Source organism: Oryctolagus cuniculus, chromosome 1 (genome assembly GCF_051225735.1).
Source record: "Oryctolagus cuniculus isolate XC-2025 breed Fujian yellow rabbit chromosome 1, ASM5122573v1, whole genome shotgun sequence".
Classification (NCBI taxonomy): Eukaryota; Metazoa; Chordata; class Mammalia; order Lagomorpha; family Leporidae; genus Oryctolagus; species Oryctolagus cuniculus.
In genome coordinates, this window is record NC_142867.1 from 98,816,701 (window position 1) to 98,836,713 (window position 20,013).

The following is a 20,013-nucleotide window of genomic DNA, read 5'->3' on the forward strand; positions in this document are numbered from 1 at the left end:
AATTACAGCACAAGCAAGGGGCAGTAAACCTGCATCTGAAACACAACAGGCACTCAACAGAAGCAGGGCCCCATTTCCCATCTGAAGTTCACAGCGGAGCCCAAGTACCACAGAAGTGCAGAACCAAGTTAAGAAAGCTGGGTGGTCCACGAGACAGCAATCCATTCCCCCCTTTGGATTCAGCTCCCTGTTAATGTGTCTGTGAGAGCAGCAGAAGCTGGTCCAACTCCTTGGGCCCCTGTATCCAGTGAGAGACCCAGAAGAAGCTCCTGGCCCCTGGCTTCGGCCTGCCCAGCCTCGGCCTTTGCAGCCATTTGGGGAGTAGCAAGTAGACAGGAAATCTCCCTTTCCCTCTCCTACTTTTGCTCCCCGTCCTCCCCACCCCTGTAACTCTGCCTTTCAAATACATAAAAAATAAATCTTTAAATATATTAAAAAAAAAAAAAGGGCAGGGGGCTGGTACTGTAGCGCAACGGTTAATGCCCTGGCCTGAAGTGCTGGCATCCTATATGGGCGCTGTTCAAGTCCTGGCTGCTCCACTTCCGATCCAGCTCTTGCTACGGCCTGGAAAAGCAGTAGAAGATAGCCCAAGTCCTTGGGCCCTGCACCCACATGGGAGACCTGGAGGAAGCACCTGGCTCCTGGCTTCGGATCGGCCCAACGCCGGCCACTTGCGGGGTGAACCAACGGAAAAAGGAAGACCTTTCTCTCTGTCTCTCTCTCACTGTCTAACTCTGCCTGTTAAAAAAAAAAAAAAGAAAGAAAAAAAAAAGAAGAAGAAGAAGAAGAAGATGGCCCAAGTCTTTGGGCCCCTGCACCCACATAGGAGACCCAGAAGAAGCTCCTGGCTCCTGGCTTCTGATCAGCGCAGCTCCAGCCATTGGGGCCAATTGGGGAGTGAACCATCAGGTGGAAAACCTCTCTCTCTCTCTTAAAAAAAATTAGGCAGAAAGAAAAACAGGAATTATAAAATTTTAACTAGCCTAGGTATGAATTGGCATCAGATCTCCTAAGCATTCAACTAGCCCTTCCCATGTATTCTTGCCCAAGAGCAGGGTTCCATTAGGAGGGGAAGTGTCAAATCATGGAAGCACACCAGCATCATTTGGGGAGTTTTAAAAATGCAAATCTGAATCCCCATGCTAGAGATGGTGAATGGACACATTTATGTCCAGTGTCCACCAGCCTCTTTGTTAATGACTCCAGATGACAGCACTGTACAGTCACTTGTGGAATGTGAAACTCACGGCTTTGAGTCTGGAGTAGAGATAACCACTTCTGGGATTAGGACTCAAATCAACAAAGTGAATCATATTTCCCTAAGAAGGATAAAAGCATACACTTACAGAAAATGGAAATTAAAAGTTGTTAGCTTCAGAGGTTTTTTTCTTATTTGGCACTGGATAATGTTAAAGCCTGACCATATATAAAAATCAGGAATTACTTTAGCAGCCTTGCTTATGAAAATCATATCTATTGCTTCTTCAACCAACTCCTATGTATTCTCACTGTTTTTTGGGGTGTGTGTGTGTGCTTTTCACCAGCACTCCCAGTTCTACCTCCATGCCCTCTAAGATTCATACGTTCTGTGGGAACTCACCCTGGGTCTCACAACTCCTCTTCCACTTGGCAAGTGAAGCCCAATGGGCCTATTCTCCACCAATCCAGATCTCCAACAATCTCTCCATCTCACCCAATTTTGAACCATACCCATTTAAAATGGAAAGAAATATTAATTTAAGTAACATCATTACTGTGATTTAGAAACTCTATTCACTAAATCAATTTAAATAAATTGCAATCGAATTGTAAAAAGCACTTAAAATTAAAGAGCTGAACTCAGCACTAACAAATGATAACTCATCTAGTACAAAAGCTATGATATTTGAACTTAATCTTACTTAAAATTTTCATTAATTGCCAGAAGAATTAAATATCATATCAAAATGTGTACTTGAGTCAAACTTAGTTACGGTAAAGAATAAAGAGAAAAATTAACAAAAAAGTTAGACTCATATATTGAAACGGTTAATTTAATAAAAGACATCAAAACAACAGCAGCATCATTCACCACCAGGAGTGGGTGTTTGGCAGAGTGATTAAGATGCTGCTTAGGGGGATGGCACTGTGTCACAGCAGTTAAAGCTGCTTCCTGCAGAGCCTGAATCCTACATGGGTGCCAGTTCCAGTCCTTGCTACTCCACTTCCCACCCAGCTCCCTGCTGATGTGCCTGGGAAAGCAGTGGAGGATGGCCCAAGTCCTTGGGCTCCTGCACCCACATGGGAGACCGGGAAGAAGCTCTTAGATTCTGGCTTCGGATCAGCTCAGCTCTTGTCATTGCAGCCATTTGGGGAATGAACCAGAGGATGGAGGTGCTATCACCTCCTCTCCCTCTCCCCCATTCTCACCCCACCCCCCTTTCTCCACCTCCACCCTGCTGGAACTCTGCCTTTCAAATACATAAATAAATCTTTAAAAACAAAACAAAACAAAAACAAAAAATATGCTGCTTAGGATGCCGTCATTCCATATTCAAGTGTCTGGGTTGGGTCCTGGCTCTGCTTCCCAGATGAAGTTCCTGCCTCCTGGATTCAGCCTGGCCCAGCTTTGTGTCAGGCATTTAGGGAGTGAACCAAAGGATAGAAGATCTCTTTGTGTCTCTGTGTCTTTCAAATAAAATTGAATAAATTAAAATATTTTTAAAAGGAAGGGGTATTTCATTTGTGTTAATAAACTCCAAAGTAGAGAAAAAAAAATATTTAAAAAGGCAAATGAACAAAATCAAAATAAATGTGCTCTGTGAGATGACAACAGAATGAGCTCTGAGTGTGACATTATGACATGATTCTGGGCCCACATTCATGTTTCTCACATAATATGAAAAGAGTATACTTCCTTCTAACTCACAGAAATTCTAAAAATAACCATTACGCTTTTGCAAAAGGTGAAGGGTTAAAGAAGTGATGCAACAAACTCCCCTATCATAGCCTTATAGTCCAGATCCTGCTTTCCTCACAAGTTAATGGGGTGACCCACACAAGCAGCCTGACCCAAATGTGCTCCCATTTCTTCTGCTCTAAATCAGACAGAGGTTTTTTTGTTTTGTTTAGTTTTCACTTCAGGAATTTTGCAGATACTTTATGGAAGTGAAACTCTCTCTTGAGGACAAATAAACATGATTTTTAAAGAAACTTAAAAATAAGAATCCTAGGGCCGGCACTGTGGTACAGCAGGTTAAAGCCCTGGCCTTCAGTGCCTGAATGCCATATGGGCGCCGCTTTGAGTCCCGCCCGGTTACTCCTCTTCTGATCCAGCCCCCTGTTAAAGCACCTGGGAAAGCAGCAGAGTTGGGCCCCTGCACCCATGTGGGAAACCTAGAAAAAGCTGCTGGCTCCTGGCTTCAGATCAGCTCAGCTCCTGCTGTTGCAGTTATTTGGGGAGTCAACCAGCAGATGGAAAAGATCTCTCTCTCTCTTTCAAAAAAATAAAATGAATCTTAAAAAAATAGATGTTGTAAAATAATTTTCTAAAAAAAAATTAGAATCCTGCTTATGACAATCAATCACATTGGCAGAAAGTAAGCATGTGCCCAAAACAAACCACACACACACACACACACACACACAATGATGAGCTTATGTCAGAGAAGTGATGGTCTTGTGAGGATCTATTAAAGCACAAAGAAGACAACTGGAAGAACTGCCAAGGTCATCAAAAATAAGAAAAGTCAAAGAAATCATCCCAAACAAGAACAGCCAGACATGCCAAGAAATATAATATGGGTTCCTCATCAAACAGGACAGGTAAAACCAAGAATATCTGAATAGAGCATGAATTATTGTTAATAATCAACATTTGTATATTAATTGGAACCAAAGTAGCATTTAATGTAAGATGTCAATAATGGGGGAAAATGGTAAGGGATAAATGAGAACTTATGGTACCATCTTTACAATTTTCCTGTAAGCCCATACTAAAAACAAAAGTTTAAAAAAAAAAAGTGGGGGGGGGGATAAAGTAAAAACCTACTTACTGAAAAATGTAGGAACCAAAACAGACAGTCCTGGTAATTCAATAAAGTGAAAGGCTGTCCTCCTTAACACCAACAGAGCTGTGGAAGAGCAGGTTGCTAGTGATAGGGACACAATGTATCAGAGATAACCTAAGTGACAAATAAAAAAGGAGACAAAATGACCACCAGGTTTCTCCAGCAGAAAGAGAAGCATGGTGTGGAGAAACTCAGCAGGATGAAAATGAGAAGGTCTACCATAAGATTAAGAAGAAAACGTTTCTGAAAGAGAAAGAATTGTCTACAGGATGAAGGAAGCCAATACACACTTGTACTCGAGATACTTGCATCTTTCACAGCTGATCCATTTAACCTAAAGGTCAGTTTTATTAAAATGCTTATTTCATACGTATTACGTGGTGGTCTCATTCCTTCTCAGACCCACCTACTATATCTAATCATTTCAAGGAGGGTCTTTAAGTAGAGACCAGAAAACAGAAGTTCCCTCTATTTTATAGAGAACCACAACCCAAGGTCATACTTGGGAATTATTAAATGAGATGTTGTGACAATATTTCTAAACATTTTCCATTCAAAAAATGCATGGTATCAGAAAGACAACCTTCCTGTAGAATTTGTGCCAGTTCATTGATGTCTAACGTGTTAAACCACCTACATGGCAAGATAGGTTTTAAATCTTCAGGCCAACAGAACTGGCACAGTGTTACTACAATACAACTGTGAAACCATATTTGTGTCATGACAAAAAAAATCAATTACCCTTAATTTGCATTTTCAAAACCTGAAATTTAAAAGAAAATCAGTTTCCAAACTGAAGATGATCCAAATTGGAATGAAACTATACATTCCTCAATACTAATGAGAAGTAGTAGTCTTAAACATTTTTTTGATTCTTGTTGTCATATACAGGCCAGCCTTCCAAAGATGTTTTCCAAGAGCAATAAACTAAGTAAAAAATGACATCATGATGATTCTAATAATTCACAGAACTGCAAAGACTGCATGAATCAGCATCTGAGAGGTGAGGAGATCAGAATTGCCATCCAACAAGTCTTGAAGGCAGCATGAAGTAGTGAGAGGGATCTGACTTGCAATCAGACTGAACTAGCTTAAAATCCTGCCTCTGTGGTTTGTTAACTCAGAACAAAAAGTTAACAAGCTCAACTCTAATTTACTCACCTAAAATAGTGAGCAATATTAAGGTCCCAGATCTGATATAAATACTACTTTGTGAATATTCAATAATAAAAATATTCATGTAGTATTTGTTTGTTATATGCCAGGCTGCTCTAAGTACTTCATGTAAATTAACATATTGAATCTTCCAAGCAATTCTAGAAAAGGTATATATTTAACCAATTTTACAAACAAGAAATGAGACCAAGTTTGTACAGCTAATAAATAGCTTTGTTGTATTTTCAATACATGTAGTCTGGCTCCTGTCTTTGTACTAAATCACCAAGTTATAATAACTTCATTAAGCTGTTTCCTCTCCAATCACATTATTTTCAATTCATCTGATTAAAATACTGAAGGCACTGAGGTAGGGGTTTGTCACCGTAACTAGGATGTCCACATCCCATATTGGAGTGCTTGGGAACAAAGCCTACCTACCCCATTTTTGATCTACTCTCCTGCGTATGTCCACCCTGGGAGGCAGCAGATGATGGTCAAGAATTTAGGCCCATACCACTCACATCAAAGACTAGAATTGAGTTCCAAGCTCCTGGCTTTGTGTAACCCAGCCCTGACTGTTTCAGGGAACTGGGAAGTAAACGAGTGGATGAGAGATCTTTGTCCATTTCTCCTTCTCTTTGTCTAACTTTTAAATACAATCAATTTAAATTGTTTAAGATATTTTATCGTTATTGAAAAACTTATCAGTTATAAGTTGGCAAAATTTACTTTTGCTATCAATATTAATTCATGAATAAAAATGATAAGTAGTTATTTCATCAACTAGTTCTCCAAGATGCTAAATGTTAGATACATTCAACCCATTAAATAATTAAATGATGCAGAGTTACTCCAAGAAAATCCCCAAAGTAGTTAATCCAAATAAAGCTGATCCTTCCATTTTATTACCAAAGAAGGTTCATAAAATCACAAATCACAATGAAACAAAAAAATAGGCAAGTTGACATGTAAATAAATTATTACTTTAATAAACAAAAACAAAGAGCTCTATAGCTACTAAAGATTCTGGAATCCATGGCACTTAACAAACAGCTCTGACTTCACAGTATTTTAGAATCTCAGATACCAAGCAAATAATGTGAGGAATAAACCCTAAAGGTCATTTTCTCCATCCTCCTCACTAGCACTTTCCAGCAAAATAGTCCCATGACAGCATTACTCTCATTCCGACTCTAAATGTGCTAAGTTTTTGGAGAAGATAAAACATCACCCTGACTGAGACCTTTAAAACAGAGAAAATGTTAATGAATGTCTTTTCACACTCATGTCCTTCCTGATTATTTTGAGAGAACATGCACTTAGCAAGGGCAGGAGGAAACGATGTTTTGTGCGATCCTTAGCAAATGATTGACGCTTACTAAAACAGCAAACCTTAGCTTGCTACAATTCATCAGTAAATGAACTCACCCAGATCTCTCATTTCTATTTGATCTCTAACCTACTGTGAGAAGTCTTTTTTTCAACACCATCTCCCTGATCTTGTAGCTCTACAACAACTGAAACACAATTCCCTTGACAGTATTAACAGTTATTAAAACTGAAATAGTCATAACCTTGTTTCTATTTAACTTATGGCCAAGTGGATGATGCAACTGATCCTCCCTTAACTGTCTACTCATTCTGTTCCCTGACAACACTACCTAAAACCAAGCCACAGAATCAAGTGGCAACATTTCATTAGCAAACATGGCATATAGTTCCTTAAACACACGTTTCATCATACCATTAAACCAGTACAATTTCTAAGAAAATGCTAAATACCATGTGTTATAACAATATACTTTATATATATTGTTATAACAATATAAACACACTTTGACTATTGAACTTGTGCTAAAAATAAGCTTTGTAGATTATGACTAGAAAAAGTTTACATTTCTCAGATGACTACAATTAGATCATTTTGGTATTCAAAAGACATTATAAACAAATAACAGAGCAGGGAGGGGCATTGTTCCTAACCATCTTTCTTTACACAGCCTTTTCCCAAAATTTTAAGGGCCTCTTTAGAGTACTGTACTGCAGTGTCACAGCGATCATCAGAGCATTCAAATGAAGCCAACTGATAGCATAAGCAGAATGTACCCAACATACCTAACTTGTAAAGGATGAGACAGCAAATACAAACAACCAGTTTCTGCATCAATAAAAGCCAAAATGGCAAAACAAATGGTATCTTGAAATGATTCTTCTGCATTACTACTAGGCATGAACCATTCTATAAACAGCGTGTGGTTCCTGGGCATCTTATGATGCACAGAACAGAACAAATCCATGACATAAGAGTCATGGTCTTTCCCACTCTCCCTCTAGTTTGGATCTCTCTTCACTCCATGTCACCCCTAAACTCCAACTTCAATCCAAAGACCCAGTAAATGATTAAACTGTACAAGCATTTAGATGACATAGATACAGATGGCCATTTTAGAAGGAGAAAAATTTACTGCTGCGATCATGTTTTCTAACTTAATGATCTCCAAGTCTTTATTTTTTGATGGCAGGTACAGTACAAGTAACATACAGATGAATGAATAAACAAACACACTTCCAGTCTCCACTACAGCCCCGTATCAGGTTAAGAAGGTAGAAGAACTGTGGATTCACATCTTTCAATACATCAGTATTTTTTTTTGACAGACAACAAAAGAGAAAGAGCGAGAAAGGTCATCCTTCCATTGGTTCACCCCCCAAATGGCTACCACAGCCAGAGCTATGCCGATCCAAATCCAGGAGCTAGGTGCTTCTTCCTGGTCTCCCACATGGGTGCAGGGGCCCAAGCACTTGCGCCATCCTCCACCGCCTTCCTGGGCCACAGCAGAGCTGGACTGGAAGAGGAGCAACCGGGACTAGAACCTGGTGCCCATATGGGACGCCTGCGCTGCAGGTGGAGGATTAACCAAGTGAGCCAAGGCACAGGCCTCCAATACTTCAGAAATCTAACTACACTCCCCACAGGTGATAGACACAAGTCAAATTGCAATACTGCCCTCGGGCATCCACAGAGAAGGTTCCCAGGCATCAAAAGCCTCTTAATCAGATGGAAACTTCTTTTCTGGACATTCTTCAGACCCTGCCCCACCAGAAAACACTGCTTTTCTTGCAATGAATTAGCCACAAATAATTGTACAAGAGAATTTAAATTAAAAAATGAAATCTAAGCAAGCCAAGGTTTATCATAGTTCAGTGACTTGTTAAAAACAAAGCTTTCATTGAATATGAATGGTAACGCTGCTATCTTTGTCCTCAGGGAATCTCTATTTCAAGAGTTAAGGAGGACATTATTCAGAAGAGAACAGCTACCTTTCAGGCACACAATCGTGGATTCATGCCAACGTCTAGTCCACACGTGTCAGGCGTGTAGTTTTGTTCTTCAGAGATTTAAATTCTACAGGAATTTAATTCTGTACTTTAAATCTGGAGAAAAACCCAGTATTCCCTAGTGGAGGAGAAAACTCACATCTAATATCTCTGAACAGAATAAGTTAATATTTCAGGAAATCTAACATTATGTGATCACTTTATAAATTATAATTTCATAAGTAAAAACCACTCTTCTCCTCCAACATCATCAGGTAGCACACTGCCTATTGCTCTTCCACTCACTACTTTATATCTCATGGCAATTTCTGAAGGACAACTAAGCTGTGCTGGGCAACACTGTTCTTGGCAATCATCACCCAAACACTGTAACCCAAGATGTACTTTCTCTGTGAGTTCTGCACACTCTTTTACAAGTTGCAATCCAGATGCCTTTAGTACCATCTAAATATTCATTAGTTTTGAACATTTTCTACTCGAACTCTGACTCTCAAGGTAGAAGCACAAAGACAGAAAATGTAAGGGTCATGGACATATTTAGAAACTTGTAAGTAAACAGCAAGTTTTCCAAAATATTATATTCCAATGCCTCCCTCCTGGTGGGGCATCATCTCACTTGACCTCTTGAACGTCACAGTATATAAGATAAATAGGTACTCCTAAAAGAAGAGTCCTTGAAAATACAAGGTAATGCCCAACCCTTTTCCCTCCATTCTCATGTCTCATCTTCTGCAGTAATGTGGTTTCCTTGGGTAATGTATGCTCAGACTGAGGGAAATGAATCTCTGACCATCTTTTTCACTGTCCAGCACTGTCCTTTTTACTATTATGAACAAATCACCTACATATAAATGTCTGCCGTTAAGAAGGTCTATTTTCTTATTATAATATTTTGTGTTTACAAAATTACCTAGAATGAAAGTGTAGCCAATTGGTAGTTGAAGTGTAAAAGGCTACCTCTGAGAGTCAGACAGATTTAAAAAAAAAAAAAAAAACTGGTGACTTGTGAATTGAGGTCACCTGGACCTGCTTGTAGGTGGCACTCAAGTATCCCCAGGGAAAGTAGCCTAAAGAAAAAGAAACCAAACAAGTTTTTTCTGATTTCTCTTGCCCAGTTCTGAGGGAGAGGTGATTCTACTTTTGTTTGGCATCAACCATGAAGATCTATCGTTCCCACCACCACTGCCACCAGGACCCTACTGGTTACTAGGGTTCTTAAGTGGGGGTGAATCCCAGCACAACCAGAAGAGCTATTTTTTCACTAACTCCCTCTGAGATGTTAGTGCAAAAAAAAAAAAAAAAAAATCCTGCTAGAGTATCTACTTTGTGTGAAATTCAATACAGCACTCACAAACCACGAACTTCAGATACTCCATCATGGTACCTTTAGGCTGCAGGATGCCATGCAGCTTAGAGCAGCACTTGTTAACTACTTTGGGAATATCCTGAACAGCCCCCCATCATAAATAGTGCTATCTCTGACATACACATTTCCTCAACCCAAAGCAGGGCACAGAGACCTCAGTGTATAACCTGCTTCACTGACACAGCTTCAGAAGGGATCTGAGTCCTTTATGATATTTGAGCCACCCTGCAGCCCCAACCAGTGCCCCTTGGAAATAACAGACTATGACTTTGAGAGGCAAGAAATATCCTACAATTTCAGCTGACGGTAAGGACTAGAGAAATAAGGATTACACCAGGTTAAGACAACCAGCATATGAATAATTGGAAAAGTTTCCCTGGAATTTATGTTACAGTGTTTTCCAATCATCAAGTAAATGGCTTGCTTGCAACTTCTACTCAAACATCTCCAAAAGTGTTAAAATTCAATTGGTCAAAGATAAGGTCTTGGTCTTAACTTGCTATATCCTCCAAACCTCTGTTTAGCACAGAAATGAAACATTTACACTTTTACTTTCCCATCTTCCCCATTCACTCTCTCAACCATATAAATATATAAATAATATACCGAGTATATTAGCAGTACACTGTAGAATTCCTGAGACGTCTTCAATTTCCTCTTTGTTGGCATGGTCTGCATAGGAGCATCTGTTAGAGATATTGTGGAAATTCTTTTCTGCATCCCTATAACTAAGAAGAAAACAAAATGAGCATATGGAGACGTTTTCAAAGCATGTGCAAACACACTCGGCTACATATGCACAAATGCATGCAGCCTATGCTTTCTACGTAATTGCATTTTAAAATAACTGAAGCTGCAACACATACAGCGTAATTCTGCAACAACCCACTCACATCAGCATTCACAGTGTGGACCTGGAATTGGAGGCAATCATTAACAAGAAGGCTATGTGTGGAGAAAATAAAGGAGGAAAAATAAATATATCGGGGCTTTGCACAGTTAATGTATCTCTATGTCTAAGCACTTCACCGCTGCTGCTAATCTGTTTCTGGAATTTTCTTAGAAAAAGAAAAATTAACAGTGTTAATTTGGTGCACTGGCACTCAACTGTGTCGAAAGTAAACACAAGCTCTATCACAATGGAGCAGAGAGCAGTATGCTGTATGGAAAGCCAAAAGCACATACACAAAGCATTTGGAGCCTGGCAGATTTTGGAGCCTGATCATACCATTTCTAGGCTGACGCCTGGGGCAAGTTCCCTCAGTAAGTCTGTTGCCCTAGCCGCCATCCTTCATGTAAGTAGTAAGGAGGTAGTTCCTAGTGTTCTTGAGAGGACTAAATGACATGGCTACAAAGTCAGATATTGCCTAAGACCTTCCCCATTACCTCTCAATGAGAACTATGACATCTAAGCCAAAGACAGTGAAGACCAAATGCTCCCACATTCCCAAAGAGTAGTCAAGAAGACAGGAACTCTCCTTCAGGACTTAAAAGGTGACAAAACAGTCATTGCCACTGCCACTCTGCCGCCAGCTCATAGACACAAAGAAAGAGAGAACCTCAAAAAGCAATCCTCAGAAGCATGTAGTTGGCCTAGGAGGAGCAGGCTGCTGTACTTTACCCTCTGCCCTCTGAGAAAAGGAGAGAAGGGACCACTCCCTACAAAGGGCAGTGAGGAGTCTGGCACTGGTAGAGATGTGGGTTGGGTATCTCATTCTTCAGCAAGCTTGAGCAGAGCTGATAGATTTTTTGATCACATCTCATCCTCACCATACCTGACTGAGCAGAGGAAGAATATTCTAAAGAGTTATTGACAAGGAAGAGAAATAAAGCAACAGTGGAAACAACCTCTAAACCTACCATTTGGCAAGCCAAATATCTCAGTATCCTCTGGGTTAGGAGAAGCCACTAAAGAGTGACAAGCTTGAGCTGTCCGGCCATCCAGCTGCTGTCAGTCTACACAATGCTGGACAGGGCTCTCTTGCAAAACTGTGTGGGGTGCAGTACTCAGGGACAGGACCTGGGGCTGCAACTGATTGAGGGCATCAAACCAAGAGACAACTATCACCACCAGCAGTGAATTCAAAAAGACTTCTGCCAACTTCCCTTTCTTTCCTACCTGATAATATATCAGAAAAAGATAGGAGCAGGGCCAGCCCTGTGGCGCAGCAGGTTAAAGCTCTGGCCTGAAGCGCCAGCATCCATATGGGCACCGGTTCTACTCTTGGCTGCTCCACTTCCCGATCAAGCTCTCTGCTATGGCCTGGGAAAGCAGTGGAAGATGGCCCAAGCCCTTAGGCCCCTGCATCCACATGGGAGACCTGGAAGAAGCTCCTGGCTCCTGGCTTCAGATCGGCGCAGCTCTGGCTGTTGCAGCCATCTGGGGAGTGAACCAGTGGATGGAAGACCTCCGTCTGTCTCTACCTCTTTCTGTAACTCTTTCAAATAAATAAAATAAATCTTTTTTTAAAAAAAAGACAGGAGGGCAGGGAAAGAGAGAGAAGCAGTGCCCATAAAAGATTAACCTGGAGAAGAGTGAAAACCCCTTTAACAGACCCTCTCTGCAGTGCCTTCCAAGTTCCTCAGGCCTTGCTCTGATCCAGACAGAGAATTATGCAAGCATTAGATTAGACAGGAGATGCAAGATGCACATTACAAACCCTGAAAGTACTTAGAAAATAGACAATCTGTCCCAGCCAGCATCACAGGGGATTTATTCTAGCATGTTTGAAGCGACTGGACAGAAAATGAACCATTTCCATACTTGTGCACCTCCCCGAGATCAAACTCTAAGAAACCAGTAAGGCAAACTGTATGGTTTCTAGAATGTAGGAGTCACTCAATGACAGTTAGAAGACGGAGCACAGACATTAAGCACAGGCAAATACAGAGTTATTTTTAAATCACACTCCATGATTTTTAACAGGGTGACCTTGGAGAGAATAGTTTTCTCTCAGCCTCAAATTCCTTTTCTATAAAATGAGCTGAATAGAATTATTCTATGAAAAATATGGTTAGAATTAAGGAAAATGACAGATGTAAAGTGCCCCAGCACATTGCCTCACACAGTAAGCAATCAACAGATCCTAGCTTTTGTCAAACTTAGCTTTTGCTAAGAGATAGTTATTGTATATGAATATGTGAAAAAGCTGTATCACTCTTTAAATAATTCACAACCACAACATCCAATCATAATGCATATATAATATCCTTGAAGTGTGTGTTCTAGAATAATCAGGGTTCACCTACTTATAATTTTACTTCCAGCATTCTTTTAAAATTATTCTAGTTTAATCTCTATTTAATTGCTCAAAGGAAAAAAGAATAGAAGATTGGGTGTATAAAACAAACATAGGAACCACAGCAAAAAAGAGAGTAATAGAATTTAATTTTAGATGACTACAGGAAATAGTGTCCTAGGCTCATAACAGGTTGCCAGCAGTTCTTCCATGTGATAGTAACACAAATGTGCTTACCTAATAAAAACTGTAAAGTGAATAGCACGATTCTGAATATGTCTTTCTTTCTTTATGCTTAACTGTTGAAAATGCATAATTAACAAATGTTACAGTTCAGAAAGATCACCATGTGCTTTCTACCATAGTTCACTAAATGAATCTATGCTTTGTTTATAATGCCATGGTATTCCATTTGTGTGAGCTATAGACTAGCTGGAGTCAGAGAATAAATGTAAATAAGAAACACTGGGTTGGACACTCTAAAGACAGAAATTTAGGCCAGAGGCAGAGGTCTGGCACAGTGGCTTAAAAGCTATCTACTGAAACACCCCTATCAGAATTCCTGGCTTGAGTTTTGCTTCCAATCCAGCTTCTAACTAATCAGCAACCTGGGAGGAAGCAGATGAGGGCTCAAATACTTGGATCCCTACCATCTAGGTGAGAGACCTAGACAGACTTCCAGGCTTCTGGCTTTGGCCTGGCCCAGTCCTAGTTGTTGTGGGCATTTTGGCAGTGAGTCAGCAGATGGAAGATCTCTCTAACTTTTAAAAGAAATTTGAACAAAAAAATGAGAAAAGGAATTCTACATAACAAGAAAACTACCCAAAGATAAACTGGGTGTATCTTGCTGCAGATGCTACAAGAAATTATTCTCAACTTGCAAATGCCCAAAGAGACTTGGAAAGGATAGACCAGGAAGACAAAGTGAAAGACAGTCAACAGGGGGCCGGCGCTGTTGCATTATGGGCTAAGCCTCCGCCTACAGTGTTGGCATCCCATATGGGCACCGGTTTGAGTCCTGGCTGCCCCTCTTCCAATCAAGCTCTCTGCTATGGCCTTGGAAATCAGCAGAAGACGGCCCAAGTGCTTGATCCCTTGTACCCACATGGCAGATCTAGAAGAAGCTCCTGGCTTCAGATCACCCCAGCTCTGGCCATTGCGGTCATTTGAGGAGTGAACCAGCAGATTGAAGACCTCTTTCTCTGTTTCTCCCTCCCTGTTTGTAACTCTACCACTCAAACAAAATTTAAAAAAAAGGGGGGCAATCAACAAAAACTGAAATGCAGAAGAGATACTGACAGTGGTAGGAATAAGTCAACCAATGTAATGATAACCTTGTCTATCAGGTGCTGTACTATTTTACATGACTACATAATTTAACACATTAATATCAAAAATTTTACATTTAATCTTCACCCTAACCCTGTTGTCATTCCCATTTTAAAAGAGAAAATTGAAGCTTGGGGATTTTAAATAACCTATCCAACATTATTCTAATAACAATACCGAATTTTAAGTCTAGTACATCTTATGCATCACCCCCGAAGCACAATCTCTCCAGAACAAAACAAAAAAAAAAAAAAAAAAAGAAAGAAGAAAGGACACAATATGACAACAAGGGACATGAGGGGGGAAATGCCATCATAAACAGCTGTTCCTCAATCCTGAATTTTTAATTCCTAATATGCACCTTGCCTGTCTCCAACTGGCATCTTTCATTTCTCACTATTTGACTACATGCTTCCCAGGAAGTTGGTTCACTCCCTAGAAGCTTACATTAAAGATCAACTAACACAGGCAGGTCTTTAGCACAGCAGTTAGGACTTTGCTTGGGATACCCAGCCTTACTGGAATATCTGTTTTCAGTTCTGGTACTCTGCTTCTAATCCAACTCTCTGTTAATGTGCTTCCCAGGAAGAAGCTATAGTGTCTCAAGTACTTGGGTCCCTGACACCCAAGTGGGAGACCCAGATGGCGTTCTTGGCTCCTGACTTTGACCTGGTTCCTCCTTGGCTGTTGCAGGCATTTGAGGAGTTAAGCTGCAGATAAAAGATTTCTGTGTGTGTGTGTGTGTGTGTGTGTATGGGTGTTTCTGTGTCTCTCTACTTGCATTTCTCATCATTTAAGATAAAATGAAGGCCGGCGCCACGGCTCAGTAGGCTAATCCTCCACCTAGCGGCGCCGGCACACCGGGTTCTAGTCCCGGTCGGGGCGCCAGATTCTTTCCCGGTTGCCCCTCTTCCAGGCCAGCTCTCTGCTGTGTCCTGGGAAGGCAGTGGAGGATGGCCCAAGTGCTTGGGCCCTGCACCCCATGGGAGACCAGGAGAAGCACCTGGCCCGTGCCTTCGGATCAGTGTGGTGCGCCGGCCGCGACGGCCATTGGAGGGTGAACCAACGGCAAAAGGAAGACCTTTCTCTCTGTCTCTCTCTCACTATCCACTTTGCCTGTAAAAGATAAAATGAAAACAAATAATTGTTTCTTAAAAGAGAACTAATATAGGGGCCAGCACTGTGACACAGTGGGTTAACGCCCTGGCCTGGGGCACCGGCATCCCATATGGGCACCCGTTCGAGACCCAGCTGCTCCACTTCGGATCCATCTCTCTTCTATGGCATGGGAAAGCAGTGGAGGATGGCCTAAGTCCTTGGGCCTCTGCACCCACGTGGGAGATCTGGAGGAAGATCCCGGCTCTTGGCTTTGGATCAGTGCAGCTCTCACCACTGCTGCCGATTGGGGAGTGAACCAGCGGATCGGATGGAAGACCTCTCTCTCTCTCTGCCTCTCCTTCTCTAACTCTTAACTTTCAAGTAAATAAATCTTTAAAAAAAATAAATAATAAGTTATGCAAACATCTGGGGACACAGCATCCCAAGGCAATGGAACACTATGTGCAAAGGCCCTTAAGCTAAACTTGGTGGAATCAAGAAACCAACTTGCAGTGTTAGCATCCCATATGGATGCTGGTTCATGTTCTGGCTGCTCCTCTTCTGATCCAGTTCTCTACTATAGCCTGGGAAAGGAGTGAAAGACAGCCCAAGTGCTTCGGCCCCTGTACCTGTGTGGGAGACCCAGATGAAGCTCCTGGCACCTGGCTTTTGATTGGCCCAGCTCCACAGTTGCCGTCATTTGGGGAGTGAACCAGCAGATGGAAGACCTCTCTCTGTCTCTACCTCTCTGTAACTCTCTCAAATAAATAAAATCATAAAAATATTTTATTATTTCAATTATACAGTTTAAAGCAGGGGTTTCAAAGTTGGACTAGCAAAGTCAGCATTCCCTGGGAACTTGTTAGAACTGCCAGTTATTAAGCCTGACTGGGACATACTGAATCAGAAACTCTAAGAGTAGGGCCCAGCAATCTGTGTTAACAATCCTGCCAGGTGATTCTGATACACATAGAGACGCACTGGTTTCAAGTAAGACAGTGGCACCATCTACTTTTTCAACCACTCTGCTGTGGTGAAATTACAATGTTAGGGAACAGGAGACTAGGCCAGAAAACTAGATTGTAATGTCTCACTGAGAGACGATACATGATAACAGTAAGATGAAGAGAAGATTTATCACACTGCACGAATTATTTCAACACTCATTTTCCCAACTTGAATGAGCTCTCTTAATAAAGAACAAGAGGATGGATAATTTAAAGAGTAGGATAAACGTTTCAAGATAAAGCAGCTGTGGTAGAGAGAGGCTACCTGACTCTAACAAGAGGCTCTCCATCAGTTGCTCCCTCTCAGTCCTTGCATCTGTGACCCTTGGAGCAGCTGCTCCTAGCATTCCCATCTAGACCCTGGGAGAGGAAAAAAGCCTCGAGTTTCTGTGGGCAACCAGGACAATAATTCAAGGAGCAGAATTACACAGTCCTGGATCTCTGACAAGCGCAGCAGATCGAAGGGCAGAGTTTGAAAGGAGAGGAAAGGGACAAAGAAGAAGTCAGTGATTAGAGGCTTAATTAAGAAATTACTGCAGGTCTTCTATGTGGAAGCTGAAAAAGTCCATGTGAAAGTAGAATGATGATTAGCAGAGGCTGGGGAGGGTAGAGAGGAGGAGGAGGGAGGGAGGGTGGTAACAGGTAGCAAACAGAGATAGGAGGAAGATTTTTTTTTAATAAACTTATTTAATTAAACTGATTTAATTCCATTTTCCTGAACATTTTTAAACATTTATTTCAAAGGCACAGTTACAGAGAGAAAGGGAGAGGCAGAGCAAGAGAGTGAGTGAGAGAACGAGAGACAATCAATCTTCCCTCAACTGCTTCATTCCCCAAGATGGCCACAACAGGCCAGGAGCTTCTTCCAGGTCTCCCAGGTGGGTGCAGGGCCCGAGCACCTGGGCCATCTTCCACTGCTTTCCCAGGCACATTATTGGGGAGCTGGATCAGAAGTGGATCAGCTGGGACTCAAACTGGCACCCAGGAGCAAAGAGTTCTTATGTTCTGCAGCGCAGTGGAGTGACTATACGTCACAATAACCAATTATATAAATTTTATCAACTAGAAGAGAGGAGCTCAACAGCTTCAAACATAAATGACAAGGAGATGGAAATGCTAATTGTTAAAATTTGATCAGCGCACACTGTATACATATATTAAAATATCACAATAAGCAATCATTAATTAATTAAAAATAATAAAAAAGAGAAGGGCTAGTTCATATGTCACCCATCTTGATTCATGGTCTCAACCTAAAAGCTGAATTACTTCAACACAAGCCATAGGAGAGCTCAACCCCTCAGGTCCCCAAACATATGTAAAACAGCACATGTCAGCACTTGTTCTCAACTACATGAAATCCCTTTAACTGTTCAAAACACATCCCTTTACACTGAAATAAAAAGTCTTCAACTGTGTTTCCTTAAGAGGAATAACACCCAGGTGTGAACACATTTTAGTCCAAGTGTTAGTAACATTAGCTGCTCTCCTTCAGTTTTGAAAGGAGAAATAAAAACAAGGGTAGAGTCAAAGACAAAAGAGGGGGTCAGGGAAGCCTCATGATGAGAGCAAAGGCAAGACAATCAAGAATGGCAAATCTGACAAAGTCACTGCCACTGGCCTTTATCTTCTCCATCAGCAGGAGGACAAATAAAGGCAGAGGGCAAAGCTACTTTAAGTCCTCGAAGTCCATCAACACCCAAGCAGAAACATGCTAGCCTGGCTATGGGGATCAGAGACACTTATTAACACTGTAGTGGAATTCTGTTTTCTTTACATTGTGTCTGCAATAAACAAACTAGGAAAACACCATTTAGGCAATGAACAGAGAATAGTCACAAGGTTATGTCTACACAGATAGAGAGAAGCCTGAGGCAGGTAGTTTAGAAGAACCCCATCCTCCTAATGGTTTGCTGAATGTATTTTGGTTCTATTTTGATCACATTGTAAGAGTCCCACTCCAATTTGCCTTAAACACATAGGTTAATTCACAAATCAGACTATACATCATCATTTACTATTAATTTCAAAACAGTACATTCAGAAAATGATTAGAGTTTGATGACTGACACTGTCACAAAGATTAATAACAATGATAAACATAAAGCAAACAGATATGTAGTGCTTACCAAACTGTTCTAAATATATTAATTAAGTTAATCCAACCACCATACTTTGAAAATAGCAAATTCAATGAGAATGAATAGTTTTATTTTAGAATGTGTGGGGAAAGATTAATTTAGTATTCCTTATCTCCATTAGGATAAATCATTTGAAATCACTAATGGCCTCAAACTCAGTCATTCTAGAAGTTTAAATATGTTCCTCCTCATATTGCACTCTTGAGGATTAGTGTGACAAAGTTTAAAGCAATTCCTTTTGAAATGACAATTAACATAGTCATCAAGCACTTAAAGTATATGACATTGTACCAGGTACTGAGGTTACTTTTCAAAGAGTTTTCTTTTTCTTCTGTTTTTGTAAAAAATAATTGTAATACATCCAAAATAATACAGCCAAAAACATACTCTTGATCCCCATGACAAGCACTGTTAACTATAAATGTCAGATGATTCCTAACAGCATTTCAAAACATACCACTGTTGAATTTTGACTCTTTAGAAGTTCTTAAATATTACAAAAGTAAATCACTTTTGCATATACTGAGGAATAGCAAGGAAAATGAAAAATATAAATTGATGCATTATTCCTAATATCAGTATATCCAGTTTAAAAAACTAGGCTGTAAGTCAAAGTAACCTTGGGCTTTTGTACAAGCGTTCTTCCAAAAATTAATAGAAAATGCATTAAAAAACATAATATATATAAAAAACTGTACCAAATTAAACTTGTCTTAATTTTTCCACAAATGTTTTGAGGAATTCTCATATTTCTCCATGCTTTATCTCATAGCTAATCAAAGGCATACCTTAAACTCATTTGGAGCTGTCTTCATAAAATATTTCTATTGAATATCTCATTTAATAATGACACCTAATCCTTGAGTTACTATTATCACCATCATGTTTTACAAAAAAGATGCAGTTGCTTATTAAAAGCTCTGTGTGACAGTGAGGCCTCAAATTCCTTTCTTTTGACCTAAAGTCCTCTTGTTTTATACTTTACCACAACCACTATGAGAAATGGGGGACAACAAAGAAATATGTAAAACCTGACTCTAGCTAAACCAAGATCTCCATTTACCTGTGTTGTTAGTAGTGATTTTGATTAAGTTCTATTGAAGGGTTCCAAAATCCAAAATTCTCTGTTCATACCAATAAACCTGACCAGATGAGCAATACAGATGTTGAGGTTGTTGAAATGAGAGGGTAAGAACACAAGCAGGGAAAAAATTAAAAACGGTGAAAGGGAATTCTGTTTAAAAGAACTAAATACCATAAGCCAAAAGAAATCACTCCAAGGGATCC

At 40.4% G+C, this 20,013-nt stretch overlaps 1 protein-coding gene across 4 annotated transcripts in view; it reads right to left on the minus strand.

The window, feature by feature from the left end:
• The window catches only part of GUCY1A2 (guanylate cyclase 1 soluble subunit alpha 2), a 354,367-nt gene that overhangs the window by 294,776 nt on the left and 39,578 nt on the right, over positions 1 to 20,013 (minus strand). For all 4 annotated transcript variants that reach the window (XM_051820049.3, XM_089333342.1, XM_089333343.1 and 1 more), the window contains exon 3: positions 10,519 to 10,640. In XM_051820049.3, the coding sequence (XP_051676009.1) occupies positions 10,519 to 10,640 (122 nt within the window). The remainder of the gene's footprint in view (positions 1 to 10,518; positions 10,641 to 20,013) is intronic.